Here is a 15,629-nt window from a genome sequence, read left to right as displayed (position 1 = left end):
AAAAGTACCAAGGAGGGGCAGCAGAGTCCGTGAAAACTCTCACTCCACCCCTGCAGACTGCTCAAGGAGCAGAAGGCTGTCATTCCCCAAAATTTGATAAGTCCTTTCCTTCCCGCCTCACCCAAGCCCCCGTCCCAGTTTCATCCCCTAACTGTGTAGTTGCTAATAAAAAATACGTTCCTGTTAATTAGTTTCCATCATGTTCTTTTTGAGGAGAGTCTGTTTGAAGGGGGGAAGGGGGTTGGTAATTGGACAGGACAGTCACCTTTACTAGGGTACAGATGCGGGGGCAGGTTCAGCAGCAGGTCACACACACATTGCAGTCACTAGGCACCCTGGTCAGTCTGGGAGGTGGTTTTCATGTTCTGTGTGGGGGGGGCTATGTGACTTTGTGGCGGGGGAGGGCGGTTAGAGATCTTATGCAGCGGTCCTTATCCTGGATCACAGAGCCACGCAGCAGGGGATCTGTAACCGTCCTCCCCCTGCCACAAAGTCACATAGCCCCCACACACAGAGTCCCGAACAGGAGGGGTGGCAGGCTCCGTTGAAACAACCAGTCCACCAGTGCGGAGCCTGTCATTCCTCGAGTTTAGAAGCGTCCTTTGCATCACTACACTACACCCGCTCCCCACCACAGTTTGCGTCCCAGTTTCAACACTTTACCGCGAAAACAGTAATAAAGACAACTGTGTTCATTAACAAATTTCCAGTGATTTTATTTTTAAACATGTGTTGGAAGGGGGGGAACGGGGTATGTAACTGGAGAGGATAGTGAACATTCACTGGGTAAAGAAACGGGGGCAGGTTCAGCTTCTCTGTAAACAAACTTAATAGTCACAGGTTACCCTGCTCACTGTGGAACCTAGCTTTCAAAGCCTCCCGAATGCACAGCGCGTCCCGCTGGGCTCTTCTAATCGCACGGCTGTCTGGCTGGGCGTAATCAGCAGCCAGGCTATTTGCCTCAACCTCCCACCCCGCCATAAAGGTCTCCCCCTTGCTCTCACACAGATTGTGGAGCACACAGCAAGCTGCAATAACAATGGGGATATTGGTTTCGCTGAGATCAGAGCGAGTCAGTAAGCTTCTCCATCTCCCCTTGAGATGTCCAAAAGCACACTCCACCACCATTCTGCACTTGCTCAGACGGTAGTTGAAGAGTTCTTTTTCACTGTCCAGGGCGCCTGTATAGGGCTTCATGAGCCAGGGCATTAGCGGGTAGGCTGGCTCCCCGAGGATGACTATAGGCATCTCCACATCCCCAACAGTTATTTTGTGGTCCGGGAAGTAAATACCTTCCTGCAGCCGTCTAAACAGACCAGAGTTCCTGAAAACACGAGCGTCATGAACCTTGCCCGGCAATCCGACGTTGATGTTTGTAAAACGTCCCCTATGGTCCACCAGTGCTTGCAGCACCATTGAAAAGTAGCCCTTTTGGTTAATGTACTGGCTGGCCTGGTGGTCCGGTCCCAGGATAGGGATGTGAGTTCCATCTATAGCCCCACCGCAGTTTGGGAATCCCATCGCGGCGAAGCCATCTATGATGACCTGCACGTTTCCCAGGGTCACTACCTTTGAGAGCAGTACCTCAACGATTGTGTTGGCTACTTGCATCACAACAACCCCCACGGTAGATTTGCCCACGCCAAAGTGGTTCGCGACTGACCGGTAGCTGTCTGGCGTTGCAAGCTTCCAGAGGGCTATGGCCACTCGCTTCTGGACACTCAGGGCTGCTCGCATCCGGGTGTCCTTGCGCTTCAGGGCAGGGGACAGCAACTCACAAAGTTCCAGGAAAGTTCCCTTCCGCATCCGAAAGTTTCGCAGCCACTGTGATTCATCCCAGACCTGCAGCACTATGCGGTCCCACCAGTCCGTGCTTGTTTCCCGGGCCCAGAATCGCCGTTCCACAGCATCAACATGACCCATTGCCACCATGATGTGCATGGCGCGGGGTCCCGTGCTTTGTGACAGGTCTGTGCCACTCTCAGACTTCATGTCCTCACCGCGCTGCCGTAGCCTCCTCGCCCGATTTCTCAGCATCTGCCTCTGGAAAAGGTGGATGATAAGGTGCAAGGTGTTGACAACGGCCATAACTGCAGCGATGGTCGCAGCGGGCTCCATGCTCGCAGTGCTGTGGCATCCGCGCTGTCACTGACCAGAAAAGTGCGCGAACTGATTGCCCGCCAGCGCTTTCAGGGAGGGAGGGCGGGAGTGACGGTTGGATGACGACAGTTACCCAAAACCACCCTCGACACATTTTTTTCCCCAGAAGGCATTGTGGGTTAAACCCAGAATTCCAATGGGCAGCGGGGACTGCGGGAACTGTGGGATAGCTGCCCACAGTGCACCGCTTCCAATGTCGACGCTTGCCCCGTTAGTGTGGACTCACAAAGTCGAATTACTGTCCTTAGTGTGGATACACACGTTCAACTTTGTAATATTGATTCCACATATTCGATTTAAGTAAAATCAAACTACTCTCGTAGTGTGGACATATCCTTAGTGTCCACCCCTCCGGTACTGCCAGTCTCGTGTCCACTGATCTCCTTTTACAAGAAACTAAGCCTAAATACTGCACTATGGCCTCTTTAGCAAATTATAATAATGATGCCTACATGGCATCAGAGGAGGGAAATTGTGGGGGAAAAGAACTAGGTGGCCTTCTTTATGACAGCCAAAGTAACACCGAAGGGCCAAATTCAGGCCCTCTGACAGAAGCTGACTATACTGACGGCCTTTACATAAAACAGTACAGGCCAGGGCCTGAACAAAATTAAGCTGTACAATTCCCTGCCAAATACGGTCATGGGCTTTGACCAGAGGAGGGAGGGGAAGGAAGCAATGCAATAGGCCTTAGCAACAGAATAACTGCTTGTTTATGAAATACATGATAAACTGCCTGTCTGTAAGAACATGATAACCGCTTGTTTATAAAAACATAATAACCGCCTATATGAAGAAATTGCTTCTAGTAAAGGTCAACTTCCCCCATAGTTTCAGCTATCTGCCAACCAGCTAATCATATATCATCTTTGGGCTTCCTGTAACAAACCCCCATGCCCTTAACCATAGAAACCCGGAAAAAACAGTAGGTACCCTGACGAGAACAACACTCCAACTGGTGCCAAGTACCACCCATGTCAGAAACCACCAAGAAACGTCCCCCACCCAATAGGCACCCAATTCTCATAAATAATGACGGAGCTACCGGGAAAAAGGGACAGACCCCTACTCTTATTTTCGCATAAATGACGTATTATTTGTACTATGCTTGCGGTTTGACGGAATAAAGGCAGCCTGCATGCTGTGCTAGGTGTGGTAGTTTTCGGACTGCTACCCCAACGCATTGGTATGTATTGCAATAAACTGGCCTCAGGCTTGAGTCTGTGAACTAAAATCAATGCGTGGGTAACTTTTTCCACGACAAGCCAGAGGGGCTGCACCGTGGTGCGGGGGTCGAGGACCCGCCTGGCATGGACGCTCCGCCTGGTGTCAGGGGCGAGGCGCTGGGCAGAGACGTTACAGGGGAGAGGTGCTCGATTATTGGCACGAGGTCCTTGGCAGCCAGCTGTAGCCAGGCAGAGAGCGGCTCTAACCCCACAGACTGCCGGGCAGGAGCCGAGCTGCACTGGACAGAGAATGGTTCTCCCCAGCGTTGCCAGCCCCTCCTTTGTGGGCAGGTCTCCAGAGAGCCCGTAGCTCCCGCTCTCACTCCAGCCCCCTGGCTCTGCCGTAGTACTGAGCCCGGGCTCTGGTCTCCATACGCTTAGGGCTGCCCCGGTGCCCCTGCAGCAGCTGGCATCTCAACTTGCTCTCTAGAAGCATCCCCGGCCCCACCCCTGCCATTCGCTGGCTCCCTGCAGCCCGCTTTGTCTCTCGGACTCTTTCAGCAGAAAGTTTGAAACCAGCTTCCTGACCACCTGGCTCCTGCTGCCCTCCGGGTGCTGAGCTGCCCTGATCTCACTCGCCACGGTCCTGGCGGGGATAACATGCGTCCATGGGACAGTTAGTTACTACCCCACCATCCCAGTAAAAATTGAGATCCAAGGGAACACTACTGAGGTAGCAGCAGGTGTAGTCCCTAAACTCCCATACCCGGTGCTCATAGGGAGGGACTTCCCAGGGTTTGGAAACTTACTCCCAGTAGGGGGATTGGAGAAAGATGGGGACCCTAAAATTGGTGAGGCATCCACAGCAGACTGTCAACCCCCAATCTTCTCTGAAATATCCCCAGATTTGTTCTCCACTCCCAGACAGGGTAGAAAGACAAAAAGGGAAAGAAGGGCAGCTAAGGCCTTGGGAACCCGAATACTGAGCCAAAGCCAGAGGGTTGCTCTTGTAGGTAGGCGGACCCACGCAGCTGAAAAGGAGGCCACGCAGGAGGGAGAAGCACCTGAGTCTGACCTCCACCCTAATGCTTCTGAACCAGTAGAGGCAACAGAGACTGGGCCCCTAGATCTTGGGCAGATTAGCCCCGGGAGAGGAAATTTTGGACGGGACCAGGCAGAAGACCCAAGGTATGACAACATTAGGAAGGAGGTGACTGAAATAGATGGGGTCCCCGTGGAAGGAAAAACCCAGGGACCAGGACCCGACTTCATAATGAAGAAGGATCTCTTATACCGGGTTGCACCAGTACAGAGGCAGAAAGTACAGCAGATCCTAGTACCTCAAAACACCAGAACGCTGTATTAAGTCTGGCTCATAGTCATCTTTTGGGGGGGCATTTGGGGGTAGAGAAGACCCTGGCACGAGTCCTACGATGGCTCTTCTGGTCCGGAGTACATGAAGAAGTGCGGAGGTACTGTGCCTCCTGCCCAGAGTGTCAGCTGCACAGTCCCCGTCCCCACTTGAGGGCACCTTTAGTACCCCTTCCCATCATAGAGGTCCCCTTCGAGCAAATAGCCACGGACCTAGTGGGACCACTGGAGAAGACGGCTCAGGGCCACCAATATATACTTGTTGTTTTGGACTATGCTACTCGCTACCCAGAAGCCGTCCCCCTGCGGAACACGGCCTCTAAAACTATAGCCAAAGAGCTGGTGGGGAGCTTTGCCCGAATGGGGCTACCGAAGGAGATATTAACCAAGGAACCCCATTTATGTCAAAGCTAATGAAGGACCTCTGTACGCTGCTCCATATACATACCCTGAGAACTTCGGTCTACCATCCGCAGACTGATGGGTTGGTAGAAAGGTTTAACCGAACCCTCAAGGCTATGATAAGGAAGGTGGTAAGTCGGGATGGGAAGGATTGGGACACCCTACTACCCTACCCTATGTTCGCTATCCGGGAGGTACCACAGGCCTCCACTGGGTTTTCCCCCTTCGAGTTATTATACGGACGTCACCCCCGTGGCATACTAGATATCGCCAAAGAGATCTGGGAAGAGGAACCTGACAAGGGGAGAAATATAATCGAGCATGTAATGCAGATGCGAGACTGGATAGCCCGGGTTACCCCTATTGTACGGGAACATTTGGAGAAGGCACAGGAGACCCAGCGAACCCATTACAATTGCCAGGCAAAAGTGCGACAGTTCCAACCAGGGGATCGGGTTATGGTGTTGGTACCCACGGCAGAAAGCAAGCTTCTGGCCCAATGGCAGGGGCCCTATGAGGTGGTTGAACCCGTGGGGGAAGTAACCTACAAGGTGCGGCAGCCAGGATGCAGAAAACAAGAACAGATTTATCACGTTAACCTTCTGAAACCCTGGCATGCACAAGAGGCATGCACAACGGTCCAACAAGATCTAACCCAGGAAAACAAGCCTTCCAAACAGGTGAGAGTGTCTCCTGATTTAACACCAGACCAGAAGAATGAGGTGTCTGAGATGATCTTCCGGAACCAAGATGTGTTCTCGACAAAACCGGGTCGAACAACCGAGACATATCACCACATCGTCACGAACCCTGGGGCCAGAGTAACAATAAGGCCCTATCGAGTGGCAGTGGCAAAAAGGGAGGAAATAAAAGCAGAAGTAAAAAAAATGCTGGAGTTGGGGATCATCGAAGAATCCCACAGTCAGTGGTCCAGCCCAATCGTGCTGGTGCCCAAACCTGATGGCACCACAAGATTTTGCAACGACTTCCGGCAACTAAACGAAGTATCCCAGTTCGACGCGTACCCCATACCTGGCATAGATGAGCTAGTGGACCATCTGGGTAATGCCCGGTACTTGACTACCCTAGACTTGACAAAGGGGTACTGGCAGATTCCCCTTGCAGAAGACGCAAAGGAAAAGACTGCGTTCTCTACACCAGAGGGTCTTTTTCAATATACTGTCCTCCCTTTTGGGCCCCAGCTACCTTCCAGCGCCTCATGGACAAGCTATTACACCCGCATAACAGTTATGCTGCTGCCTACTTGGACGATGTGGTCATTCATACCCCAGACTGGGAAACCCACCTGGAGAAGGTGGAGGCAGTCCTCGATACCTTCAGGCGAGCTGGCCTTACAGCAAACCCTGCCAAGTGCGCTGTAGGGTTTACAGAGGCCAAATATCTTGGCTACATTGTGGGGAAAAGTTTGGTAAAACCCCAAGTGAACAAGTCAGAGGCCATCCAAAATTGGCCCCGACCAAGTCGCAAGAAACAAGTCCGGGCATTCCTAGGTGTGGTGGGATATTACCGATGATTTATCCCCCACTTTGCCACAAGGGCAAGCCCCCTGACAGACCTAGTGAAAGCCCGTGGACCTGATCTGGTGAGATGGTCTGACGCAGCAGAGGAAGCATTCACAGACCTACGGAGTGCCCTCTGCAGTAACCCTGTACTGATAGCCCCTGATTTCACCAAGGAGTTTATCCTGCAGACGGATGCATCGGAAGTAGGGTTGGGGGCCGTTCTATCACAGATGGTCGGGGAGGAGGAACACCCAATTCTATACCTCAGTCGGAAACTCCTTCCAAGGGAACAAAAATATGCAGTGGTGGAGAGACAATGCCTCGCTGTAAAATGGGCCATGGAAACATTGCGCTACTACCTGCTCGGGCGCAGATTTGTCCTCGTGACTGACCATGCCCCTCTTCAATGGATGCAGAGGAACAAGGAGAAGAACACAAGGGTGACCAGATGGTTCTTATCCCTCCAACCTTTCCAGTTCTGTGTGTAACACAGAGCAGGGAACCGTCATGGCAACGCCGATGGCTTGTCACGTGTGCACTGTCTGGTGTCCCAGGCTGCCCAACCCCTTGGCGTTGAGCAGGGGGGAGGGATATGTGACAGACCCAGACCAGTGGGGTACAGGAGTCTGGTAGAGGGCAAATATACTGGTCACTGGATGAGTAGTTTTCTGTTCCCTGAGTGACCAGAGCAGGGGCTGTACTAGAGTAATCAGGAACCTGCTAGAACCAGTTAAGGCAGGCAGGCTAATTTGGACACCTGGAGCCAATTAAGAAGAAGCTTCTAGAATCAATTAAGGCAGGCTAATCAGGGCACCTGGGTTTTAAAAAGGAGCTCACTTCAGTTTGTGGTGCGAGTGTGAGGAGCTGGGAGCAAGAGGCGCAAGGAGCTGAGAGTGAGAGGATGAGGATGTGCTGCTGGAGGACTGAGGAGCACAAGCGTTATCAGACACCAGGAGGAAGGTCCTGTGGTGAGAATAAGGAAGGTGTTTGGAGGAGGCCATGGGGAAGTAGCCCAGGGAGTTGTAGCTGTCATGCAGCTGTTACAGGAGGCACTATAGACAGCTGCAGTCCATAGGGCCCTGGGCTGGAACCCGGAGTAGAGGGCGGGCCCGGGTTCCCCCCAAACCTCCCAATTGACCTGGACTGTGGGTTCTTCCAGAGGGGAAGGTCTCTGGGCTGTTCCCCAACCCACATGGTGAATCTCTGAGGCAAGAAAATCCGCCAATAAGCGCTGGACCCACCAAGATAGAGGAGGAACTTTGTCACAAGGGTTAAGAAGCTCAGGTAACACTGGTCTACAATTTTTGAGAAGTCGTCTGCTTCAGAGATAAAATGTGCTATTTATTATGTATTTTGATGTGCTGAATTCAAATATGACAATTAAAACAACTGATTGGCTACTGTTTCTAAGATATTTAAGTTTTTATATTTTAGGTCTATGTATATTGTGTAGATGATAGAGTTTTAATCATAAATGGTAAACCTAGGTCTTTTCAGGTGTTTATGGTTGCTTTACAGGATAATATTTCACCTGTCCTGTTTATGTAACACTTTAAAAATCAGCAAAAGGGTTATATAAATAAAATTTATTATGAAACAAAAGGCAAAAAACTATTCTGTACATAGTTTAGTCCTATTCAGTGTCTACTCGGCGCTTCTTGGCTTGTCTCTTGTATTCATTAAATGGAGCATCTCTTGTCACTGTCCAGCAATAGTCTGCAAGCATTGATGGGCTCCATTTGCCCTGATAGCGTTTCTCCATTGTTGCAATGTCCCGGTGAAATCGCTCACCGTGCTCGTCGCTCACTGCTCCGCAGTTCGGTGGAAAAAAATCTAGATGAGAGTGCAAAAAATGTATCTTTAGTGACATGTTGCAACCAAGGCTTTTGTATGCCTTGAGGAGGTTTTCCACCAACAACCTGTAGTTGTCTGCCTTGTTGTTTCCGAGAAAATTTATTGCCACTAACTGGAAGGCTTTCCATGCCGTCTTTTCCTTGCCACGCAGTGCATGGTCAAATGCGTCATCTCGAAGAAGTTCACGAATCTGAGGACCAACAAACACACCTGCCTTTATCTTAGCTTCACTTAACCTTGGAAATTTTCCACGGAGGTACTTGAAAGCTGCTTGTGTTTTGTCAATGGCCTTGACAAAGTTCTTCATCAGACCCAGCTTGATGTGTAAGGGTGGTAACAAAATCTTCCTTGATTCAACAAGTGGTGGATGCTGAACACTTTTCCTCCCAGGCTCCAATGACTGTCGGAGTGGCCAATCTTTCTTGATGTAGTGGGAATCTCTTGCACCACTATCCCATTCTCAGAGAAAACAGCAGTACTTTGTGTATCCAGTCTGCAGACCAAGCAAGAGAGCAACAACCTTCAAATCACCACAAAGCTGCCACTGATGTTGGTCATAGTTTATGCACCTCAAAAGTTGTTTCATGTTGTCATAGGTTTCCTTCATATGGACTGCATGGCCAACTGGAATTGATGGCAAAACATTGCCATTATGCAGTAAAACAGCTTTAAGACTCGTCTTCGATGAATCAATGAACAGTCTCCACTCATCTGGATCGTGAACGATGTTGAGGGCTGCCATCACACCATCGATGTTGTTGCAGGCTACAAGATCACCTTCCATGAAGAAGAATGGGACAAGATCCTTTTGACGGTCACGGAACATGGAAACCCTAACATCACCTGCCAGGAGATTCCACTGCTGTAGTCTGAAGCCCAACAGCTCTGCCTTACTCTTGGGTAGTTCCAAATCCCTGACAAGGTCATTCAGTTCACCTTGTGTTATGAGGTGTGGTTCAGAGGAGGAGGATGGGAGAAAATGTGGGTCCTGTGACATTGATGGTTCAGGACCAGAAGTTTCATCCTCTTCCTCTTCCTCATCTGACTCAAGTGAGAATGATTCTGGTGCATCAGGAACCAGCAGTCCTTCTCCGTGGGGTACTGGGCGAATAGCTGATGGAATGTTTGGATAATGAACAGTCCACTTTTTCTTCTTTGACACACCTTTCCCAACTGGAGGCACCATGCAGAAGTAATAATTGCTGGTATGATCTGTTGGCTCTCTCCAAATCATTGGCACTGCAAAAGGCATAGTTTTCCTTTTCCTGTTCAACCACTGGCGAAGATTTGTTGCACAAGTGTTGCAGCATATGTGTGGGGCCCACCTCTTGTCCTGATCTCCAATTTTGCAGCCAAAATAAAGGTGATAGGCTTTCTTAAGCATAGTGGTTATACTGCGCTTTTGTGATGCAAAAGTCACTTCACCACAAACATAGCAGAAGTTATCTGCACTGTTCACACAAGTACGAGGTATCTCTGCTCACTTTGGCTAAACAGAAATGTGTCCCCTTGCAAAATCAAACACTGACAAATAAGAGCACGACACTGTATGATTTCTAGAGCTGATATAGGGCAATTTGTTCAGCAGAGTGATGTAAGCTTCGTTATGATTGCATCATCCATGACTTCTAGGAATAACATGATGCAATTCATATCATGTATGACGCAATACCAGCTTCAGATTGCATCATTCATTGTTTTGCCTAAAAAGCAAGTACTGTCCAAACTCAGTCATAGATTTATTCATAGATCCAGTCAAAGATGTATTTTAGTCATTTCTGGTTTAAATTGAGATCCCTTCCCTTTATAACTCATTTATCCTCCGCCATTCCCAAGTCAAGGGTCGTATATACTGACCCAATAGCATATCTTGAAAACTAGAGCCAATCAACAATTTTAAGCATCATTTTCGTTCTCAGTGACCCAGAATTAGTAAAGTTTGACTACATTTATTTCAGAAGCATTTTGGCTGTAGAGCAGTGAACCTGACACCTGACCCAAAGGACCAATAAGGGGACAAGATACTTTCAAATCTGGGGGGGGGAGGCTTTTGTTTGTGCTCTTTGTTTTGGGGGTTGTTCGCTCTTGGGACTAAGAGGGACCGGATATCAATCCATGCTCTCCAAATCTTTCTGAACAAGTCTCTCATATTTCAAACTTGTAAGTAACAGCCAGGCAAGGCATGTTAGTTTATCTTTGTTTTCTCAACTTGTGAATTTTACCTTTGCTAGAGGGAGGTTCATCCCTGTTTTGTTGTAATTTTGAACCTAGGGCTAGAGGGGTTCTTCTAGGCTCTTTGAATCTGATTACCCTGTAAAATTATTTTCCATCCTGATTTTACAGAGATGATTTTTACTTTTTCTTTTTAATAAAATCCTTCATTTAAGAACCTGACTGATTTTTTCCATTGTCCAAAGACCCAGGGGTTTGGGTCTTTGATCACTTTGTAACCAATTGGTTAGGATATTATTCTCAAGCCTCCCCAGGAAAAGGGGTGTAAGGGCTTGGGGGGATATTTTGGGGGAAGAGGAACTCCAAGTGGTCCTTTCCCTGTTTCTTCTTAAATCACTTGATGGTGGCAGTGTACCAGGTTTTAACCTAAGCTGGTAGAAATAAGCTTAGGGAGCTTTCATGCAGGTCCCCACATCTGTACCCTAGAGTTCAGAGTGGGGAAGGAACCCTGACAGGCCCTCTAAGGGAACTGGGCCCAGCCCCATCTCTGGCTGATCAGCTGAAGCTGTGGGGCAGAGATCAAACAGCTTGGAGATCCCCTGCAGGCGTATAATCAGGAAGACCAAAGAGTTGGCTGATGTAATTGCAAAGCCATTGGCCATTATCTTTGCCTGACCAACCTGATTGCCTTCTATGATGAGATAACTGGCTCTGTGGATATGGGGAAATCAGTGGATGTGATATATTTTGACTTTAGCAAAGCTTTTGATACGGTCTCCCGCAGTATTCTTGCCAGCAAGTTAAAAAAGTATAGATTGGATGGATGGACTATAAGGTGGATAGAAAGCTGGCTAGATTGTCGGGCTTAATGGGTAGTGATCAATGGCTCCATGTCCAGTTGGCAGCTGGTATCAAGCGAAGTGCCCGAGGGGTTGGTCCAGGGCCTGGTTTTGTTCAATATCTTCATTAATGATCTGGAGGATGGGACGGCTGGGGCACATGAGTTATGAGGAGAGGCTGAGTGAACTGGGGTTATTTAGTCTGCAGAAGAGAAGAGTGAGGGAGGATTTGATAGCAGCCTTCAACTACCTGAAGGGGGGTTCCAAAGAGGATGGAGCTCGGCTGTTCTCAGTGGTGGCAGATGACAGAACAAGGAGCAATGGTCTCAAGTTGCAGTGGGGGAGGTCTAGGTTGGATATTAGGAAACACTATTACACTAGGAGGGTGGTGAAGCACTGGAATGGGTTCCCTAGAGAGGTTGTGGAATCTCCTTCCTGAGAGGTTTTTAAGGCCCAGGTTCACAAAGCCCTGGCTGGGATGATTTAGTTGGGGTTACTCCTGCTTTGAGCAGTGGGTGGGACTAGATGACCTCCTGAGGTCTCTTCCAACCCTAATCGTCTATGGTTCTATGATCCTCGCAGGAGCCAGCAAGTGCTCAGTTAGCGTGAGAGCGCAGGGAGGGGGCAGGCTCCGGCAGCGGAAAGCAGCCGGTTCATATGTGACTCAGGCTCAGTGCAGTGCTGCTGGCAGCAGGCTGGGAAGGAGAAGAGAGGAGAGAGGGTCGGCTGGAGGCCCAGGCACATGAGCTGTGGACAGGAATCCTGTAGGGGTAGCCAGGTCCCTGCAGCAGACCCTGGGCTGGAGAAAAGGTCATAAGTGAGATGCTGAACTTGTGTTAAATGGTTTGATTTGGAAGGGAAGGGAATGGAGCACAGAGACCTCAGAGCAGCCAGTCTTGGCCATTCTGCCCCATGGACCCAAATGTGACACAGGCCCCCGCTCTCATACCTCTACACCCCTTATGACAGCCGAGGAGAGTCAGTGCCGGGGGAGCGCCATTGCCGAGTCTCCTCTCACCCCGTTCCAGCCAAGGCCGACTAGACCAGCTGCCATTCTGGGTACACAAACCCTGCCTGCTGCAATGGCTCTAACAGCCCTGTCAGCCTGACAGCCCGGGCGTCCCTGCCTCACACTGCCCTGTGCTCCTGACACGGATCCCTTTCTTCCCCTGCCTCTCAGCCAAGGAACCGAGGACGAGCTCCCAAGGGTCCGGGAGCAGAGATTCAGAGTGAGTCCCGAGAGCTGCCCTTGCAGCTGAGACTCAGGTTCTCGGCTCGGCCTGGCCATCCCCGGGCCCAGGCAGCCACCACTGCTGGGGAGCGATAGGGAAAGCAGCTGGTGCCCTCGCAGAGCTGCAGCTCAGCACACACTGCACTCACTTCACAGCAAAGTTAGCCTGTCCTGTGAATGGCACCTAAGGAAGGCTGGGCTGCTGCTGGGAAGGGAGAGGAAGAGGGAGAAGGGTCAGAGACACCGGGGAACATGAGACTGAAGCTAACCAGCAATACATTCAATTGGCACAGGAGGGACCCCTGCCGACGAAAACCCCCTTTCCATCATGCTTGCTAATGATTCCATTGGGGACTATTTGTCACGTAGAAAGGATACACTAGAAACTTTCACCACCTCGTCCCGTGGGAGCCTGAATTTCTGCTGGAAAAGTTCCCTGCGTCCCTAAGTGAGACAGGCTCCTAGGGGCCCCAGTGTGGCTGTTCTTATAACGTACCTGGGTCTGCATCGCATCGCTCTTCCCCTGGCTCTCTCGGGAGCACTTGTGGATCTGGGCCTACAGATCCATTTCTCAGGTGGGATGGGAACTTCCCCCACCTGAGGGCCCTGCCCGGATTGGCTCATTGATCCCGTAACCAGAGCCAAAGGGAAGGGAATTGTCTCAAACCCCAGTGCAGCCAGCGACCTGCCCTCTGTCGGGGCCCTTACCTGGTTCACCAGCAGGGGCCCCGTCACACTGGTTGCGTACACCAGGGACATGTCCTCTGGTGTCTCAGACTCTAGTGTGTTCAGCCTCACTATCCCAGCGTTGTTTATCAACAGATTCAGCCCCGAGCCTTTCAGATGCTCCTCAACTCTGGCTGCTGCCACCGTGATGCTGGCTGGGTCAGTAGCTTCTATAGAGACAGAGCAGGGGGTTCAGGTGAGTGATTCCTCCTCCCTCATGTCACCCCATAGCACACCCCTCTCCCAGGCACCAGTGGGCTTCTTCCAGTGGGAGTGAGAGGTAGGAGAGGGGATGGAAGTTGGGGGGGAAAGTTGCTGCTGGGTCCAGAGAAGTGGAGTTGTACTGGGGCAACAATAGGAAAGGATAATAATAATAAAAAATAATAATTAGTTATTTTGACAATCTTAGTAGGAGATTAAAAAACCCTAAATTTATTGTAATTAGTGAATATTTCAGATGTGTGTAGTTGATCTAAATTGGACAAAGAACTGGAATGATCTAAAACTATTTTTGAATGCATTGTAGGTGAGAGAACTCAGGGCTGCCCAGAGGGGGGGCAAGTGGGGCAATCTGTCACATGAGGGGCCTGGCACATGGTGGCCCTGGGGCTTTTCCAGCCCACCCAGGGCCATCCGACCCCTGCAGGGCTCCCCAATCACACTTGCCTTCTCTGGGGCTGGGTAAGGAGTCAATGGGCTCTGAGTGATTATTGACTCTGGTCCTGTTCTCCCCACTGAGATCTGGAGGGCAGGGAATGGGGACAAGGACGGGGACAGGGAACAGGGGAACAACATAACCCAGGGAAGGGAACCCACCTAGCACAACGATCACCAGGTTTGGATGCCTGGACACAAAGTTCTTCAATTGCTGGAAAACAATAAAGTCAATGATTATTGACAGAGCCACCACCCCTGGGCGATGGCCACGCTGGGCAGAGTCCAGCTCCCTGCTGCTACCTGGGGCCAAATCAATATCTTATTGCTTTGACTCTGCAAAGTCCCCACGTGCAGCACCCAGCTCTGGCTTTCTGGGTCTGTAGGAGGCGTCTGTCTGTCTCCTGAGCATCTAAAACACCATCATCTAACTTAGTGCGATCGAGTCAGGGACACAAACCATTTCCCTGTCAGTAACACACCTGTGCTCCCTGTCCTCTCCCTCCATGGACTCTGGAGGTCTGTGACGCCGGGGGCTGGTCAGACTAAAAAACTGATTTTGTAAAAAGTATCATGATGTTGGGGGTTGGACGCATGATTTTGTCTCTCTTGAGGCCGGCAGTACTGGGTATGTTTACACCGCAATCACAACAGGTATACGCTGTACAAGCCGGCCCAGAACCCCTGGGGAATTACTCAAGGGCCAGCCTGTGCTGCTGCATCCTCACTGCTCTGGTACTCGAGCTAGCTGGTAAAGCTAGCTCGGGTGTAGCTACAACCCTCAGGCTGGACCTGTGTCTGCAATCCCCTCCTCCTCCGGCACGTTGCTCTCGGAGCCGAAGGCGTCTTCAGATTCCCCTCCCTCCCCACCACCATGTACAGCTAACTCCATCTCACCTCGCCCTGTTCTCACCTGCGCTCGCTCTCCCTCCGGGTCCCGGCCGGTCGCAATGACCCACTCGGGTGGGTTTGATTTCTCCAGAAACTGCTTGACGAGCTCCAGGCCGATTCCCCGATTGGCCCCAGTCACCAGAACGCTTTGGACATTAAAGCCAGCCATGGTCCCTCGCCTGCCTCTGCCCCAGCAGACAGTGCCTATGCTCAGTGAGAGCTGGGCTAGTTCTAGCCCCCACTTCCCCTGCACCTGGGGTTATATAAAGGTAGGGCTAGGGAATGAGCTCTATGCTGCCATCTAATGGTGAGATGAGGTAAAGATGGAATGAGCCAGACCTTATTTGTATGTTTGTTACCCATCATGGAATCATAGAACATCAGGGTTGGAAGAGACCTCAGGAGGTCATCGAGTCCCACCCCCTGCTCAAAGCAGGACCAACACCAACTAAATCATCCCAGCCAAGACTTTGTCAAGCCGGGCCTTAAAAACCTCTAAGGATGGAGATTCCACCACCTCCCTCGGTAACCCATTCCAGTGCTTCACCACTCTCCTAGTGAAATAGTGTTTCCTAATATCCAGCCTAGACCTCCCCCACTGCAACCTGAGACCATTTCTTCTTGTTCTGTCATCTGCCAC

General features: G+C 50.6%; 1 protein-coding gene across 1 annotated transcript in view; it reads right to left on the bottom strand.

Moving 5' to 3' along the window:
• LOC135888855 (C-signal-like) overlaps positions 1-15,222 on the bottom strand; it is a 36,297-nt gene extending 21,075 nt beyond the window's left edge. The window contains exons 1-3 of the mRNA XM_065416648.1: positions 15,012-15,222; positions 14,261-14,312; positions 13,427-13,614 (exon numbers count right to left, since the gene is read on the bottom strand). Coding sequence (XP_065272720.1) covers positions 13,427-13,614; positions 14,261-14,312; positions 15,012-15,158 — 387 coding nt within the window. The 5' untranslated portion in view covers positions 15,159-15,222. The remainder of the gene's footprint in view (positions 1-13,426; positions 13,615-14,260; positions 14,313-15,011) is intronic.
• Between the last annotated feature and the right edge of the window lie 407 nt (positions 15,223-15,629).

This window comes from Emys orbicularis, chromosome 14 (genome assembly GCF_028017835.1).
Source record: "Emys orbicularis isolate rEmyOrb1 chromosome 14, rEmyOrb1.hap1, whole genome shotgun sequence".
NCBI lineage: Eukaryota > Metazoa > Chordata > Testudines > Emydidae > Emys > Emys orbicularis.
This window is presented reverse-complemented; position numbering and strand designations above follow the sequence as displayed.